Consider the following 18,667-nt stretch of genomic DNA (forward strand, 5'->3'; position numbering starts at 1 on the left):
AACGACTTAGTATGGCTGAAGAAATAAAACACTTTACTGCTTTGGAAGTGAAGAGGTACCTGGTGTTAAATTGTGAGAAAAGGGATTCAGATTGTTGCAGCATATAATTTCTGGGGTTATTCCTGTATTTTCAATATATATCTCTGTACACATTTAAAAATGCTGTTAGAGCTCTGCTACCAGCAGTAGCTTCCCCTTTTTAATTAACTCTGGTGCCACCTGCGAGAGCACTTTGAAGTGCAGTGGTCTCAGAGCCTCTCTGCCCCTGTTCTGGCAGTGCTGCCCTGGTGGTTACCCCGAGGGGTACCCAGGGTGGGACCAGTGCTGCTGGAAGCTGCACTCTTATTTCCAGATTCTGAGGAGCTGCCCTGGATCTGAACTCCCACAGAGACTCCAAACCCAGGGCATCTTTAGATGCTGCCACAGACTGCTTCAGTGTGACTCTGGAGGGGTGGGGGGGTGTGAAAGACCACCGTGGTTTCGTGTGGTTTAAGAAACACAGCTGAAACTGGGTGCTGCTCCAACATGGATTCCAGCACGCACTCTGCTCTGGCTCCCTCTGCAGTGAGTGTGTGTGTGTCTGACCACGAGTGGGCAAAGAGCTCCTGCCAAGGGCTGTTTGTTGACTGTCCAAGTGGGTGGCTGACCATGTGTGTGAGCAGTACTTGACAGCAGCAGGCACTGCCTGAAATTTGTCTGGGGGCTGTGTGCTTGTGCTCGTGCTCCTGCTCAAAAAAGCTGCAGTGTTCTGAGAGAGAAAAGCCCTTCTACTCCCCTGGAGCCCTGCCCTGTGGCTTTCTCCTGCTTGAAGGTGGTGGTCCCTCTTCCCTGCTACCGTTTGCAGCCTTTGGGAATGTGATGGTGTCCTCTTCCGTGCTCTTGTGGTAGAACTTGCTGAAGTGAGTCACTGCCTGCCTGATACTGTACAACGCTGGGGGCTTGGTGGTTCCTCTTCTAAATCAAGGCTTCCTGTTCCCCTGATGGAGGTGATGGGAGAGAAGATGATCCTGCAGTCCAACAGGATACAGATTTGGTAAAGGTGTCTTCTAAAGCCCTGTGCTGGAGATCAGAGTGCCTTTGAGCTTTCCCAAAGCTCACTGCAGCTTCCTGCAGGAACTGCCCAAAATGTCCTTGGCCAAATTTGGCAACAGAGCGGGCAGTTCTTGTGCCTCGGTGATCATACCAGGAGCTTTTCTCCCGTTCTTTGCAACTGCTGCCCTGGAGACTGAGATGCACAATTAGCCTGGAAGGAAGAACGGTGTCTCAGCTCCCCCTGCGCCCAGGTTCCGGCCCTGCCACACATGCCCAACCAGGAGCGCTGATCCTCGCCCCGCTCCCTCTCCCCAGGGCAGAGCGCCCGTCGGGGCGGGGGAGCGAGGGCCAGAGGGCCGCCCCGGGAGGAGGCGGCGGGGGCGGCCGATGTCCCCTCGGTGTCCCGTCCCCCTTCGCGCTCCCGGCGGCTTTAAAGGCGGCGCGGGGCCGGGGCAGCAGCAGCAGCAGCAGCATGGGGCGGTGGCTCGGCGTGCTGGGCTTGGGCTGCTGCCTGGCGCTGGCGCAGCTGCCGCTGCCCGCGGCCCCGCGGGGCCCCGCGCTCCGCCCGCGCCGGCAGCCGCGCCCCGGCGGCCGCTCCGCAGGTACCGCAACGCGCGCCCCGCCGAGCCTCTGCTCACTGCTCGAAACAGCTTCGTTTCACACTCGTGCGAGGACCGGCTTGCTGAAAAGGGCTTTTTCCTTCTCAGTCTAAAAAAGGGAAGTTTTCTCCCTACAAACACTGCACTGGATCTTTTTTCTTTCTTTTCTTTTTTATTTTTAAATTTTTTTTTAACAAACCTTGCTTTTTTTTGTTTTGTTTTGTTTTGTTTTTCATGTCTTAAGCTATGCATGCTTGCACTAACATTTCTTCATGTTTTTTTTCAGCTTCCCAAAAGCGAAACTGAATTACAGGATGAATATAGAATGATATAGAATGTACCTGGGTGGGATCATAGATTCATCTTGTCTATTACTCCTTCCAAAGGCAAAACCAACTATGCTGCTGTGCTTCCTGAGGGAATTTGTGCAATTTCATTTTTTCCCCTCTGTTTTCACTTGAATCAGAGAAAAAAGGTTTCTAATACCTGGGGGGGGGGGGGGGGGGGGGGTGGTGGTGCTGTTTTCACCTCTACTTTTAAGATACTTGTGAAGATTTTTTAAATTTAAACTGAAATAGAGTAATAAAAGTCAACTTGACAGTAGCCAGGAGAGGTGTGTCAGGTTCCCAAAACAGCCCTCAAGTTGTGAATTCAAAGTGGACACCTCATATTTTGCTATTTAATGCACTGGTGAGCCAGGATGTCTCTTTTATATATATACTCTTGTTTTGGGTTGTCTATTTTTCAGCTGCAAATCCAACCTTGATGGTATAAATTGAGTACCTGGTACCGTCTGTGTCAGGATGTGGTATCAGGACAGGGAAGGGGCATTTCAGTTGCCTGCTGTCACTGTCTTGATTGGTTTTTGTCTTCGTAGAAGTGATGCTTGTCTCTGATCTAAGCTGTGGCTTTTCTGCTTCTGTCTTGATTTACATGGCAGTGAGGAATTTTGGAAACGTGTGTGTAAATGTTTATTTTATACTTGATGAGTATTTTCACTTTTCTCTATCTGCTCTACAAGTCATAAAAAACAACAATTTCCAAAGAAGCCTTTTTAAAACATAATTTGTGTCTTTTTCCTTGTTGGCCTTTATTTGTTCTTCTTGTGTATTTTGGATTGTGATTTACAAACAAGAAATAATTCCTAATTAGCACTTTATGTTGTTGCTATCAAAAAAAAATATTATGATCCATTCCCTATATGATCTAGTCAGATGTTTCTTTATCTTATAAAAACTGGAATTCAAGCTTTATGAAAATAAACAGTAAATACATTTATATATAATTGTTTCATCTCTTTGTTGGCTGTTACATGAAAACCACCACCCTTTGTTTCAAGGATAGAAAAAGTTAGACAATTTTGAGGACTCAAATGTGCACCTATCTATTAATGCTTAGAAAAACCCAGTTATTTATTACTTGTCAAAATTAATATTTATGGTTGTCTAATATGTTATTCACTATTATTTGAAGCCTCTTCATAATGAATCAACCAGCATTATCTGGCAGGAGTAGTTTGCCATGACAGCACTCGCTGCCCTTGGGTGAGAGCTCCTGTCCCGTGCAGGAGATGACTGAAGCACTTTCCTTCCTTCTTGGCAGACACTGCCTGTAAGAACCGGCCTCTGGACCTCGTCTTCATCGTAGACAGCTCCCGCAGCGTCCGGCCTGAAGAGTTTGAGAAGGTGAAAATCTTCCTGTCAGAAATGATTGATACCCTGGATGTTGGTGAAAGAACGACGCGTGTGGCGGTCATGAACTACGCCAGCACTGTCAAGGTGGAGTTTCCCCTCCGGACCTACTTTGACAAAGCCTCTCTGAAGGAGGCCGTGTCTCGCATCGAGCCCTTGTCTGCTGGCACGATGACCGGCCTTGCCATCCAGACTGCCATGGAAGAAGTCTTCACCGAGGAAATGGGCACCCGGCCAGCCACCTTCAACATCCCCAAGGTGGTCATTGTTGTGACGGACGGACGGCCACAAGACCAGGTTCAAGACGTGGCGGCAAGGGCGCAGACAGCCGGCATCGAGATCTACGCGGTCGGGGTGGACCGGGCAGACATGGAGTCCCTGAGGATGATGGCCAGCGAGCCTCTGGATGAACACGTCTTCTATGTGGAGACCTACGGTGTGATCGAAAAGCTGACATCCAGATTCAGGGAGACTTTCTGTGGTAAGAGGAGCAGTCCAAGAGAGTGGTGTAACTTGGCTCCTTTTGGCTGCTGCTGCGGTTCCACTCCTTAAGAAAGAAGTTTTTCAGAAGTGTTATGTATCACATGTAAATATTTCCTTTACCATCCATTGGGCAAACAAGCCAACCCTCTGTTTCAGTGGGTAACAGCCTTTAATTTTGAATAGTGACCTCAGTGTAGGTGACAGACCTGACTCGAGTGGACCTCCTTGTGCAGTTGGTCAGATTTAGAGAGAAAGAGAAATCACAGCAATCTGGACAAAGTTTGACTGCATATATTTCCTGAATTACTGAAGGTACACACCAGAGCTGTGCAGGCTGCTCGTTTCTTTTCCCATCTCACTGGGAAGCAAGGAGGATGGGCATGTGGAGCTGAAGGGATTCCCTATAGGTTCAGAGTAGGACAATCAGCGTGGCAGGTAAACCACCACACTGGCTTGAGCAATCTGGTACAGAATGAAGTGCCCAAATGCAGCAGCAGGTTATCTCAGGACAGGCTTTCACTCCTTCGCCACTGCTGGGCTTTTCCAATGTGCCAGGCTCACATCTCCCTCTGTTTCTATGCAACTTGATTTAGACAAGGAACTGTGGGATGAGACTAATTAGCTTTGCTTTTTCAGGGCTGATCTTATAAAAGTGTGGTATGTATTTGGTTTAGGCTAGAATTCCACTAACAGTGCTAGGCCAGAATGGGCTGTTGCTGTCATTTACAGGGAAAAAAGGTCCTATCTATAGGCACTATTTAAAACTGCCTATATACAGCCCTACTCACAAAAATCAAATTACAACTTTCTGACGATTAAAAAACTTGTGCAAAGTAGATTTTTCTAGTGAATTTCTAAGAAATTTACTTTAAAATAAATCTCCAGCAAATAATAGGTAAAATAGATATAAATGACACTGTAAACAAATTAAAATAACAGCCACTTCCTTGGGAACTTGTTTGGCAGTGTGTTACTTTTGTTATTTCAGACCCTTACTAAAATTACCACCACACCTTTTGAGTATGTTTAAAGTGAATAAACCTCTTTCTCTAGGTATGAAATAAATGTGTAAGACCATCTGCAGACAGTACACTTTGCCAATAATTAGCATAGGAAATGCCTTGAGGTTTGGCTTGACACCATGTTGTGCTGCTGGTGTGACCAGATCCTCACCAGTGCTCACCTGGCTGGACAGGTACGTGTGCTGTGAGCACAGCACTCATGTCCACCTCATAGCAGCAAAGAAAAATCTCTTGTTCTTACAAATAAACTGTTTATTGTGCTGAAGCATAGAAATTACACCTCTGCAAGGCTGGAGGGTAAATCAGAGAGCTCACACATGTACACCTCCAGTGGAACTCTGAGTCGCCTGTGTGTAGTTTGCCAGAATCTGGGGTTCATGAAAAAAACAGGGTGAAGGAAGCAGTCTTTAAAAAGACTCCTATGAATCTAAGAGGGTCTTGTAAGACAGTGTGGTAAACTGGGTCTCTTTACAGCTCCAGAGTGCTTTTTGGTCAGAAATCTGGACTCACCAGTGCCAATTAGGATTTTCTTGCGCTTTGACCAAGGCAGTTAATTTATTTGCAGGGTGAACTGAAAACAGAGAAATTAATGTTCAGGGGAAAAATAGTTGGCTAAGATCAAGTTCTTGATGCATTGAGAGCATTATTCAGCATGAAGCCATCCCAGAGATGGAAAAGTCTTAGCCTTGAATAGCTGTCCAAGTCAGTGGACATTTGACTTTCCTACCACAAAAATCCGATCATTTGAGTCTGAGCTTCTCACTTATGCTTGAAAAGATCACCCAGAGATTTTGTTCATGTAAAATGTAAAGACAAGACAACTCTATCAGCCTTTTTAGCAGAATTCTAAACCTTCCTTGTTTTAGAAAATGGGAATGTTGCCATTTTGTTGCCACAAAACTGCCTTATTTTCAGAAACACATGAGAAGCACTCTTTGCTTCTGATTTTTTATCTCACCAGTATTGCTTTGGAGATTGATTTTACCAGTAGTCCATACCCACAATAATACTAATTAGTAACTACAATTCTAAGTAAAAATCTCAGGTAAAACCTTCCCTTCCCTTCCCTTCCCTTCCCTTCCCTTCCCTTCCCTTCCCTTCCCTTCCCTTCCCTTCCCTTCCCTTCCCTTCCCTTCCCTTCCCTTCCCTTCCCTTCCCTTCCCTTCCCTTCCCTTCCCTTCCCTTCCCTTCCCTTCCCTTCCCTTCCCTTCCCTTCCCTTCCCTTCCCTTCCCTTCCCTAATACAAAGGAACTGCATACAAAGAGCCAGAAGAGCTTTTCATGGCTGAGTTCTTTCCTGTGCAATGTTCCTGAATGCTCAATATCTCTCCTTGTTGAACCATCTCATTTTCAATTCATCTTTTCTGCTGCCACCTCAGGTAATGAGTTATTTCTGTGCCATTTATGGCCTCTCTCTCCTGGCTAAGGAGTGCTGTAACTTGTTGTGACAGCAACACAGCACTGACATGTACTACCACTAATCCAGCAAACAGTGCAAGATGTACTTCTGTAAGCATGAATGAGTAATGCCTGTTCCTTTCCTCTGGGATGCTGAAGTAGCTCTCTGCCCGTGCCCTTTGCAGCTGTGAACGTGTGTGCCCTGGGGACCCACGGCTGCCAGCAGCTCTGTGTGAGTCACGGGGCATCCCACCTCTGTGACTGCTATGAAGGATACACCCTGAATCCAGACAAGAGAACCTGCTCAGGTATTATTCCTTTGGATAATGAGTTCAACTAGGAAAAAAAATAAAATTAGCACTATTCTTGGATTTGAGATGCTATGTGTGTGCTTCTGTTGAAACAACAAACATCCGTATCTTTTTCAATAAGAATTCTAGAAATGAGTAATAAATAAAACTCAGCTGCAAGTCATGGTGAGATGTATCTTGATTCTATCACTGTCCTTTTTATTGTGCCTACAGATCCATTCATTAGGGTCAGATGCTAAAACAAAATATCTATAGTGTCTACATTTCTTCAAATGTAGACACTATAGATATTTTCTCCTACCACTTGTTCTAATTCCTTCAATTATTATTGCCATTTCTGAGATGATTCCAAATCAAAATATATTTAAAAATAGGTTTGTGCACTCCATCCCAACCTGTTTGTTACTAACAATGAGTTGTTTCTCTAACATGCCTAACAAGCTGTGGACGTGTGTGCATCTGGGAGGCACGAGTGTGACCAGATCTGTGTGAGTAACAATGGGTCCTATGTCTGTGACTGCTATGAAGGCTACACCTTGAATCCAGACAAGAAGACTTGCTCAGGTAAGAATTAAAGGCTACTTGAATATATGAAACTCATGGAGATATGGACATGTTTTCTGTGAGTTACTCTAAAATGAGAACTCAGCTGTAGTCTTTTCCTTGTTTCCTTGTTTCCAACAACATTTTTCATTAAATTTGTTGATTAGAAAATGCAGTTGGGCATTTATCTACCATTTTATGGTCTTCACAGAATACCATAAACATTGTTTAGTTGCTTAGTCTGACACAGGGCAGGTTATTGCTCATCTCATGTGCGTTTTTAGCTTCATCCTTACTGGGGATATATGGGACTGTTGGAATTGCTGATGAAAGGCAGAACTGCATGAGATGTGGTGTAGTCATGTCTTGCAGTATCTGCCTCCTCCATTAAATAATTAATAACTGAATTCACTTGTCTGCAGCACAATATAATAATGAGTGGGACACTGGTTAAATTGTAAGGAAATGATAATTAAAAATGTTGAGCATTTCAAACAGTATCTGTGAGGGATTAACAGGTTTCTTTCCTAAACCATGGCTCCCCACAGCCATGGACATGTGTGCTCCTGGGAGGCATGACTGTGCCCAAGTCTGTGTGAGTAATGATGGATCCTACAGCTGTGGCTGCTATGAAGGATACACTCTGAATCCAGACAAGAAGACTTGCTCAGGTAAGATCTGATCAAGGAAAAATTGTGTTCCACTAAAAGCAAGCAGCTTTTAGAAATCTGGCAAATTGATGTTATTTTTCTGATAAATTATCCCAGAGTTTCTGTACAACTCCTGAAAACTCAGGGCAACTTTGTTTTTCCATAGGTAGAGTAGTAATTTGAGATCCTTGGCTCTTCTGCAGTAGTGTGAAGCTTGTATTTGGTTAAAATTAAAATGCCATTTGGCATTTCCTTGAGGACTTCACAGTATTTTCATGCCCATGGAGCATGAATTGCCATATCCAGTATGTGACGTGGACCACTTCTGTCAGAAAATCTTCAGTAAAGCAGCACAAGGGAATGAGATGAGGGAGAGCATGAACTGTGCTGGAAGAATGATTGCAGTCTCTACCATTATGAGTGTGATTGCTCTTTCTGGTGGATGTGTTTGGACCTTAAAAAACATTCCAGCCTTAAAGCTCTAGAAGATGGAGGAAAATGTTCCTTCTCAGTGCTGGTCTCTTGTGGAGAGCAAAAGCATAGATGTAGCTGGTACTCAGGGATGTACACATAGTTATATATTATCTACAAATTGTTATATTTTCTATAGTATCTTCACTTGATTAAGGTTTGATTTTCACTTTGATTTTCTCTGGACATCTCATGATTTATTTAGGTCATTTATTTAGGCAAAATCCTTTTTTCCCCCCACTTCCACTATAATCCCTTTCCTTACTATATTTTATGTGACAAACTGTTGAACTTAAGCTTCCAGTTCCAGGAAGTTCCTGGGCCAATCTCTCAAGGTAAGTCACAGGTCTCACATCTCAAAGAGGTGAAGCCAGAGGGTCTCAGTATTTCTTCCTGCCTAGGTTAGGAGCTGATTTTGTAAATATGGTGCTTAGGATTAGCTCTTAGCTGCCATTACAGAGGGGCAATAAACATGTGATGGAATGTAAATTCAGTCAGGCCTCCCCTTTGGGAGTCTAATCCCAAACTTTATTTCATAGCATTGATTCTCTATCTGCTTACTCAAACTTTAAATTATTTTTTTCACATGCTTGCTTTTTTTTTTTTTCCTTTTGAATCTCATTTTGCCGTATCCTGCTAATGATTTCCCAAACATCCAGGTCTTTGTCGCAATTATTTCACAAAGATGTGCAAAAAATGATGCAAAAATAATCTAGGTCTGGGAGAGGATCTTTTTCCCCCTTTTCTTTTACCTTTTCATTTTTTTATTATTTTCCTTTGCTTCCTTTCCCTTCTCCTTTCTTTTTCTTTCTCTCTCTCTTCCTCTCTTCCTTTCTTTCTCCACCCTTTATTTTTTCTTGTGCCTTACTGGGCCTTCTTACTGCAAAGATATCCAAATATAGGAACTCCTTCTCAGCTTGCCCTTTCAGAATTGACGTGTTAAAATTGGCAGAAAACAGCAGACTCACACATAAAGTGCCCACTTTGTAACTGGCAGTGGGTGTCACATCTTTTTCAGCAGCCACATATACTTTTCTGTTTATGGTCTTTTCACTCCATAAAACAGTGTCTTCTCCAACTCAATTAGAGCTGAAGTAATGCCAAATAGTCTCTTAAAATCAAGATATTTGTTCTCTGAAATTCTGTTGGATAATTGTTTTGTAACTTCTTGACTTGCAGTTCCATTCCTTTTGCCATCTGTTACAGCTGCAAAAAAGCATTGCCAGTATTCCAAAATTTCGCACTAATTTTGTGACGTTGATAGCCAGCTAAAAACACACTGTGCACCCTGCTCTGGTTAACAGCACACTGACATGCAGCAAAAACATCCTGGTGTGAATGCAAATGAAGATACATTTGCAAATGGGAATATGGAAATCACTGTGACCAGCCCTAAAGTTTGGATATGGATTGATATTCTCTCTGGAATGCCTCCTTCAGCTGTGTGTGCCTGGCAGGCACCACTGAGAGCAGATCTTCATCAGGGGTGACCAGCTCTACTCCTGTGGCTGCCACCAGGGCTTCTCCCTCAACCCAGACAGGAGGACGTGCTCAAGTAAGAGCAGATTGCAGATCCCTCTCCAGCCGTGCCCTCCACAGCTAAGTGCATGTATTGCAATGGCTCTTGTTAGCATGTGGATATATTTGTGCATGCCTGAGGAGCTTTCACCTGCACTCGGGTGTCAGAAAACAGTTCCATGTCACTCTGCCTTGCCCACTTGAGCAAATGTCAGAGACACAAAGAACTTTATATGTAACAATGTTAGTAAATACTCACCATGCAGTCTTTGTCAATTTACAAATAAGGCATTCCCTAATTTACGTAATATTCAGCAAACCCAGAACTGACAAATTGTTGAGAAGAGCTGGGGTTAGTCACACACTTTGCAGAACTGTGGAATGTATGTACCACCATGCATGTTTTGAGGTGATGTCCTCCCCTCCAGGCTGAATTTCATCTTGCTGTTCCTTTCTTTAGCTTCTCAGTGACTCTGTGTTACAGTAAAAATATAACAATTTCAGAAGTGGTTTTTTTCCTTCCCAGTCTCCTTACTGTAAAGTTATTGTGCACTGGAAACCTTTCCTAGTGTGCCTTTGGAGCTGATGTGGCATCTCACATCTGGTGGGGTTACACAGCTGGGTCAGAGGGAGCAAGCTCTGAGGTATCCCTTCCATTAATTAATGTAAGACAATTGCTGCTCCAAGGTGAGATCAGTTACACATCTCAGCAGTTCCTGATAAGATTCATAGAGGATAGGCCCCCATCATGGAAAAGCATTGCCATTGGGAAGCATTAAGAAATGTTATCTTGGTTTTGGGTAACTGCTTCTCCAAAGCACATGCTGTGTGAACTGGTGTGTGTGCCCCAGAACCTGTGACTGCCAGCAGGTCTGTGCGAGTGGATCATAGACCTGTGACTGCTATGAAGGATTTATCTTAAATTCAGATGACAAAACATGCTCAAGTAATAACTTAATGTTCGGGGTTTTTTCTGAATATGTTTATCGAAGCACTTCTTTTTAATGTGTTAAACATTTTTAATCTGTTTGAGCAATGGTCTATCAACTCACAAGCTCTCAGGAAGTATAATTTCTTTTCATTCTTTTATGCCTCTTCTTTATGTCTCTTCCTTCTTCTTTAGTTATAGCAGTTAACTGTATTTAAAACTAGTTTAATGTTGTCTCTTATCTGTCATCATACCTTGAAGGACTTACTGTATTTAAAAATATAATCTGCATTCCTGAAATGGGAATTGGGGGTGTTGGCAGGGCAGGGTTCGGGGGCACTTGCCTCTGGGATGTGACTCTCCATTGCCTACCTGCATTTGGAGAATGACTGGAGGGTTCCCAGGGGAACAATACTCAGGTTAGAGCTGCTGCAATGCTAAACCTTGTGTCCTTGGTGTCTCCTCTAAGCTGAGTGGGGCAAGAATGAACTCACCAACTGTTTCCAGATGGGCAATACTGGGATCAAATGTTGGCAGAACCTCTCCACAGTTCGATGTAGAATCCAAAGTTAAGTTGGGTAGGAAGGGACCTCAAGAGCTGCCTAGCTGTACCCCTATTCAGAGTGGCAATAACCTGCCATCACATCAAGTGGCTGAAGATGCTGTGTAAGAGCACAGTCATAAAATAGGTGGACATAGACAAACACCATCTGCAAAAATAGTTTCTTGTTGATCTGGAGTTTACCACAAAGGCAGTGTAAAAACACAGCTTTAACATGTTTTGTGTGACTTGTTGGGCATCCTAGTGGCAACAGGAATACCCCAAATTTTAAATATCAAATACTGGAAGACTCCTAATTTCACAGAAGGACTGTAGAAGAATTCAGAACACCCTTGGACAATTGCCAGAGCTGGTTGGAAAAATAAGTTTGTTAAAACAGACAAAATCCAAGGAGGATCTGTATTTGTCACTGGAGAATTTAAATGCAGACATAAAAAGTTAACTGGCAGTTGGTTGGAAACCAGCCATGTTGGTGTGATGTTCTGAACTGGCCTTCCTCCAGCTGACTCTTGAACAGCTCTTCTTTGTACATTGACCATAAAGCCAGTGGAATGTTCCACAGAGGGGAGCTGAACAAATACAGCCTCAGTGGAATCAAAGAGACACCAATTTCAACATTGGCTTTAAGACAAATGAGTTTCTGCACTGCCAAATCTGCAACCTCATAGATTTTGCAGTTTTGTTGCAAAATGGGGGTTATAATGGCATGACTGCTAAAAAGAGAAAACCAAACCAAACCAACAAACAAAAAAGAAGCTAAAAGAGTTCAGGAAAAAATGGAAATGTACTTAGATATAATATTTCTATTTTCTTACTGTTACAATGCTCACACACCTTGTTTGACATTAATCAGCTATGCATTTATATATCTAGAGAAAACAAAATTTATTAATAGGCTATTGTTACCTTTGCAAGTAATGTAAAAAAACCCATTTATTAAGAGATGGGTATTATACACAGGTAATATATCTTGATAACTTACTGAAAATGTATTTGTAGGCTCTCTTTTAAGAAGGCTTTGCTTTTGGAAGCTTATTATTCCAGTCTCAGATGTGGATGGTGAACTCACTCACCTGTGCTTCTGTAGCTGTTGAGACATTTGTTCTCAGCCTTCAGTGAAGTGGTGCAGCCTTAACTTACTTACTTTATGGGGCAGGTGAGCTTAAACTGCCTCTCATGCAGCCAAGAACTCACAGCCATCTATTGATGCTTCACATTATTACACTGCAGTGAAATTGTCATCATTGCTGGTTTTTTCTGTGAATTATGGAGAAAAAGGAATTGTTGAGGACAGCTGAGGCTGGTCCCCTGTAAGTTTGGAAGACTGAGGTCAAGACTTAGGAACAGATTCAGTGGAAACACTGTGGAGTATAGCAATGATTACTCCCTTTCTGAAGAGACTGGTAACTGCTCTGTCTGGTAACTGGCTCCTCCAGCTAGATTGCTGTGATCTTCTGCTAATTATAAATTCACTTGGGCCTATTTGAGTAGCATCATTAGCTCCATCTATATTCATGTCACATTTGAATGGATTTGTATCCATCCTCTTGAATCAAGAAAGATACTCCCAAGGCATGCATGTCTCAAATGTTAGACACCAAGAGTACTTGTGGGGCAACACAATTAAAGTTGATGGGGAGGCTGGTTGGTCTCTGCAGCCAGGCCCTTTTTTGTTTTTATTTTTTCTCAGTAATGATCTAATTTAAAGAGTGTAGAGGCTCCAGGTGTGCAGGTGAGGAACATCCTGCTCTGCTTCCTTCTTGGTTCAAGTTGAGCTCTCTTTAACCTGTCCTGGACTATGACACTCAGGTCTCTGGCTACACACCAGCCCCTGTTCACCGCTGCCCCTCCTTCCCACCTGACTTGCAGTGTTTGCTGTAGTCTCACATTGTGGGTTTGACTCCTTCCACAGGATCAAGCATTTTCTTGGGATTTAAATGCTGAATAATTGTAGTAAATATAGTAAATGCTGTTTTCTCTCTTAGGAGCCATAACGAGCAGTCTTGTAACTGATGAAGAGTCCTGTAAGTGTGAAGCCATAGCTGCCCTCCAGAACTCAGTGACCTCATACCTTGAAGCTCTATCCACAAAATATATCCTTTTTCTTACATGATCACCTGCATTCAGGTATTTCCTGGTATTTTGGAGGTAGCTGTTTTGTTATAAACCAGGGAAGGAATATCCAGGGAAGAAAGTATTGTCAGGGTGATTTCATAAATATTATGGAAAAAAAGATAGGTTGTTGCAAACACCACTATGTTTTCACATTTCATTGAAGAGCAATGCCATACAGATAAAATAAATGCATATGTCCACACCCCCTAAATTATATCTGCCATGTTCAACATCAAGCACTGTTCATCAAACTCATAGTTCTTCTAGCTGGCTTTTACTGTTACATCAAACATTCAGTTTTGAGCCCTATTATGTCCCAAAAACTTTAGGGACAACTTCACGGGCAGTGTGACAACAGTCCCATGAGCTGTGCTATTCCTCTGCATCCCACCTCCATAGGCAGGCACTGTCCCAAGTGATTTACAAGCACCTTCTTTTCTCTGAAAATGTGTGAGCCTCTGCAGGCATGCAGGAGCACGAGAGGGCAGCAGGGCAGGGTGCTGAGGCTCTGGGCAGGCCTTGTGCCCACGGGAGCCCCGAGGTGAGGCTGGGGTTGGAATTTGTGGGCTGCGTTTGTGCAGTGCCGCGTCTGCAGCCGGGGAGGGAAACGCGGTCAGCCCCCGGATCAGACATTCCACAAACATGTGGGAGAGGAAAAAAACCCCAACCAATAAACAAAGAGGAAGTGGTGGTCTCTGTTGTACCACAGCAAGCCTGGATGCTGAATAAATGCCCTCAGATGACATGGCAGGAACTAATAACGAAGTTGAAGTTGGACAAGCTGCAGTACATCATAAGGCATAATTTTTAGAAATGAGAGTGGTTATCTACTACAATTTACCAAGGAACATCACAGATTTTCTTTGCTGAGCATTTTTGAGACTGAATGCTTTTTTCTGTCAAAGGTGCTCTTATTAAAATAGGAATTGATTTAAAGGATCATTTGCCTGTGGTTATCATCCCAATCTCTGAGGCTTCAAAATCAAGGAAGAGTGGAGTATTTAAAATTTAAAAAAGGGAGAGAAAAGTAGTGAGTTTTATACAACATTTAGATAGATAAAACAATTTTTCAATTTGCCAAAGTTTCTGAAAGTCAAATAAACACCTCTGCCAAGGAGGCAAAACTTTCCCAGTTTTTGAATAAATTCAAAGTTATATTTATGAGATCTAATTGCACATCCCTCTTCATGCAGTGTGCTTGGAGTTCAGTTTATCTGCCTGGGAAAAGCAAGGGGAAGAACTATGATTTTCCTGGATTGTAATGTATAATTCTAGGAAATCCAATTGGTTAGATCTGAGCACCAAGACATTTAAACCTGTAATGTCATCTCAGTAGTAGAACATCCTTCAGAGATCAATCTTTCTGCCCCAAGAGCTCATGTTTAGTAAGAAAATGTTGTGGGTTTAAGTTAGGAATAGACTTTATACAAAGAACTGAGGCTTTCTTTCAGAGTTAATCTTTGATGGGCCATTTCTATCCCCAGCATCCTTTCAAGACAATCTGGAAAACACGGCAGAGACCATCACCTTCTGCTCCTCATCCCTGGGTATCATCTGATCCAACTTTTTCTAAGAAATTAGGGTTGTTGAGGTTATTTGGGAAGATGCTAGAACTTGACAGAAGTCTAATATGTTTAGAAATCTCTGTTTCAAGCATGTGTTGACTTCACCTAGAAAGGAGACTATTTTGAAAATGCAGCAATGAGAAAGACTGTAAATAAAACAAACCTTATAGCCATCTATTTTATTGCCCTTAACAACTGACCACTAGAGGAAGTGTCTGAGAAGCTGCAGGCATATCAAGACAGACAGCAGATTGTCTGAGCTATCATTTTGCTTTATTTTAAAATAATTTTTCAGCCTTTTTATTGTTTTCAGGAAGCTTTATTTCATTGCACAGCTTACAAAACAGCAGTGGTTTATTATTATCGACAAACGTCAGGAAGACTTCAGGAAGACAAGAGTCTTGAAAACACAGTGACCCTGAGGATCTTCATGTTCAGTCACTTTATAGCCATGAAGCTACTCATACCTGCTGTGCTTCAGTTTCTACTGCAGATACTGCTTTTCTGTAGTAACTGCATTTTTTATTATCTTACTTCAAAGTAAATACAGAAAAAAAAATGAATGGATACAGTCTATCACATTATATAAAACTTTGAAATGGCAAGGCAGAATGCAAAAATGTGCCTATGTCTTCTTTCAATTAATGGGAAAGTAAGTTGGGTTCTTGTAACTTATTTTAATAAAATATAATATGATATGCACACTGGTGTTGGAAATTACTTTGTTTTCAACCTAAAGGACGTGTTATGAAATAAAGGGTTTAGAAAACCCAAGGAAACAAAACTTCAAGGATAAAGGAGGCATACATGGAAGAAATAAACAGAATACTGTCCCATGTCACATGTTTTGAAAAATAAATATTTGATTTTAAAACCTAGATATCACTGTAAATATAGATAAAAGATTGCACAGTATTTTCAAGTATTAATAATGTTTAAAATGTAGAAGAATGAAAGACATCCTCTAATTTAATATTTTTATCCTGCAAGATTTACTTATGTTCTTAGTCAGTTGTTCCTGTTGTCATTACTGACTTTACTGACACTTCACTTGTGTCAATCAGCCTTTTAGGATAAAACACACAAGCTAAAAATTAAAAAAAAAAAAAAAGCTGTTAAAGGAATTCAATTTTAAACACTTGGTATTTATAATCATCCAAATACTTTAAAAATTATATTTAAATTAGGAGTCAAAATGATGTTTTTTAATGGAAAAATCCCACAAATTTTGTAGACCCTTGCAATATAATTACACAAAATATTATATCTGGTAACTAGCTTGCCAAGGATGCATAAAACAACATCTGTACTTGTTTCACACCCTGCACATACCACATTGAAGCACGTTCAGTTATGTTCACTGCACATGGTTGTGTGACTTCAGGTATGCCTACACAGTGATGTTAAGCTGGAAAATAACACAAAACAGCACAAGTAAACATGGGACACAGCTTCAGCTGAGCTAGAGCTAAAAATGAGACTATAAACCCCCCAAGAATCCTGCATTTGGCTGTGCTTGGTATTTTGTGGTGTGTCCCTGTACTGATATTAATTTGCTGTAGTACAATTAAAGTTAGCATGGGGCGTCCTGGCTATACTACACTTGCTTCCTCAAAGTGCTGTGCATGCATATTTTTTTTATTTCTCCAAGTCATGGAGTTTTATATCCAGCACTTTACTTTGCTTACTTTCATGTCCTCTGCTTGAGTATTATACAGGCATTTATAGGGCCAGAAGTATGCCTTGGACTCTGTAATTGGTAAGAATAAACAAATTGTAAATCTAATGCAAGACTTTACAAGTTCTTGGCAATTGTGAGGGGATGACATCAGTCCTATTTACACTAAAGCCAGTTGTCAGATGAGATGTAAAATTTTATAGAATAGTGGAATATTGTCCTGGAGGCCAGATGTATCTTGTAAGCTGTCAGCTAGGCAGGCTTTGATTCATGCACTAGTATTCATAACTTCATTTTTTATCACAAATGATAATATTTACATTCAATTCCTCTGAGCAATTACCTGCCTCACTTTGTGAGTACCATGTAAAATTCCAAGATGATATAAACTATTTGTTTAAAATAGGACATATTGGTGTTCAGAAAAATTGGATTTATTATCCAGTGTGCTAAAGACAATAATTACACACTCAAAAGAGATTGATTGTTATTTCAGAGTTGTGCACCCAGGCCAGGGTGCTCAGTGATGTTCCAAAAATCAAGCACATTGCCTGTAAAAACTTTTTACACTTAGTAAAACGCAAAAATATAGTAAAATTTCTCCCCGAATACAGTAAAATTGCAGTACAGATTCTTTTTGTCCATGTGCAGTTCATGAGTCCCAAGTCAGTTTCAGCTTTGGGGGTCTTTCTGTTAAGACCACCACAAAGTTGGAGGAATACCTTTGGTCTGTGTAATGAATTCATGACTCCAGTCATTTCAATTGCATGGCTCTTTGTGTGGTTAGCAGTACCTGATAAGGTTCTTTCCACTTCTCAGCTAGTGGAGTATCTTTCCAGGTTTTCAGGTAGACTTGATCTCCACACCTGAAAGAATATATTGGTGACTTGACTGGGACTGGTGTTCTAAAGAGCAAGTACCTGTGTAATAATCTCAGGGCTTTCTTTAAAGACAAGAGATAATTGGTTAAAACTTTCTCTCTTACCACATCATCTGGTCAGTTTTTCCTGTCAGATTCACATTATGTGATATACCATACAGAATTTCAAATTTTTCTGGATTTCTCAGTACAACCTGGCAGACTCCTTCCAACGTGGTTGAAAAGGGAACTTTAACATATACAGGGTTTTGGTGTGCCCAACTCTACCTGCAATTGGACTAAATGCATCCCTTCATCCAGTCTTACCATCAGTACCTTCCTGGTCCCAATTATCACTATCCTATTCTTTCTCAGAGAAACCAACAATTGTACACCTTCTTCCTCACTATCCACTTTCAGACACCTTTTCCCTATACTACAAGTGGAACAGCAACAAGATAGTTTCTTTTTCTCTTCCATCATCATTAACACATTTGAATCAGACACCAATAACCTGCATTTCTTTCTTGTTTTATGATCATTTCTCAATGAAAAAAAAAATCTACACAGAGGATTTCATTTCATCTTCTGCAAAACAACAGTTGTAGCATGTTATTATAATTTAGTGTTCCCATTTCTGTTCACTTTTCATCACAATCCCATTTATATTTTGGCCACCATTGAATACAGTATTCCTTTAACTTCTACTTTGTAAGAAGTTCTCCACCAAACTTGTCCCAATGATTCAAAATATATCCTAATGGAGAACAAGGAGAAAGTTTAACCGATTGCCCTTCATTGCAAAGGGCATATTACTATTTACATAGTAATTAATGTATTCCACATTACTACCCAAAAGAAAATTTTTTTTAACCATGACTTCATACACTCCACTTGTCACTCTCAAGCATGTATGAGTTTTCCAAAATTCTACTACACAATACCAATTCCATATCTATATAATATTATATCAACCCCTCTTACTTTATACGGTCTCTTTTCATATGTTGCATCTCTGTGTCTCACCCGCTCCTGGATGAGGAGATACTTGCACAGTCTGTGACCAAAAGGCCAATGGGCACTGGAGTTACACAGTGCTACAAGTGACACAGTTCTTTTATTAATTGGTGTTCCACCTTCTGTTGGTTAATGACCCTCTTGCTTCTCATGTTAATTAGTCCACGTGCTCAGTCTTTATTTTCTTTTGGGTTGGTGGGTTTCTTGGGTCTGATGGTTGCAATCT

The 18,667-nt window shown here is 41.5% G+C and overlaps 1 protein-coding gene and 1 long non-coding RNA gene across 4 annotated transcripts; one reads left to right on the forward strand and one right to left on the reverse strand.

Moving 5' to 3' along the window:
• The first annotated feature begins 553 nt into the window (after window positions 1-553).
• On the forward strand, window positions 554-15,589 carry MATN3 (matrilin 3). Of its 3 annotated transcripts, none has more exons than XR_010358007.1 (7): window positions 554-1,634; window positions 3,234-3,803; window positions 6,410-6,532; window positions 6,977-7,099; window positions 7,627-7,749; window positions 9,406-9,754; window positions 13,193-13,300. XR_010358007.1 is itself a non-coding variant. In XM_064411847.1 (7 exons), the coding sequence occupies exons 1-7, from the start codon at window positions 1,505-1,507 to the stop codon at window positions 15,144-15,146; spliced, it is 1,233 nt and encodes a 410-aa protein (XP_064267917.1). In that variant the 5' UTR covers window positions 564-1,504; the 3' UTR covers window positions 15,147-15,589. The 3 variants fall into 3 exon arrangements, 2 of the variants coding, with proteins under 2 accessions (XP_064267917.1, XP_064267918.1); XM_064411847.1 differs by lacking the exon at window positions 9,406-9,754 and adding an exon at window positions 15,091-15,589 and having other exon boundaries at window positions 564-1,634; XM_064411848.1 differs by lacking the exons at window positions 554-1,634; window positions 9,406-9,754 and adding exons at window positions 2,139-2,321; window positions 15,091-15,589.
• Window positions 15,590-15,850: 261 nt separating this feature from the next.
• LOC135295971 (uncharacterized) lies at window positions 15,851-17,408 on the reverse strand. Its single transcript, XR_010358008.1, has 2 exons — window positions 16,220-17,408; window positions 15,851-15,974 (listed from the first exon to the last, which is right to left on the reverse strand). It is a non-coding gene; the product is annotated as an uncharacterized LOC135295971 (long non-coding RNA).
• Between the last annotated feature and the right edge of the window lie 1,259 nt (window positions 17,409-18,667).

Source organism: Passer domesticus, chromosome 3 (assembly GCF_036417665.1).
Source record: "Passer domesticus isolate bPasDom1 chromosome 3, bPasDom1.hap1, whole genome shotgun sequence".
NCBI lineage: Eukaryota > Metazoa > Chordata > Aves > Passeriformes > Passeridae > Passer > Passer domesticus.

What these genes read in the sequence shown, in the direction of transcription:
- MATN3 (XM_064411847.1), top strand. Translation starts at nt 1,505, where the DNA reads ATGGGGCGGTGGCTCGGCGTGCTGGGCTTGGGCTGCTGCCTGGCGCTG. An exon ending in ATTCAGGGAGACTTTCTGTG is followed by an intron (nt 3,804 to 6,409) that starts GTAAGAGGAGCA and finishes TGCCCTTTGCAG; the next exon opens with CTGTGAACGTGTGTGCCCTG. An exon ending in AGACAAGAGAACCTGCTCAG is followed by an intron (nt 6,533 to 6,976) that starts GTATTATTCCTT and finishes ATGCCTAACAAG; the next exon opens with CTGTGGACGTGTGTGCATCT.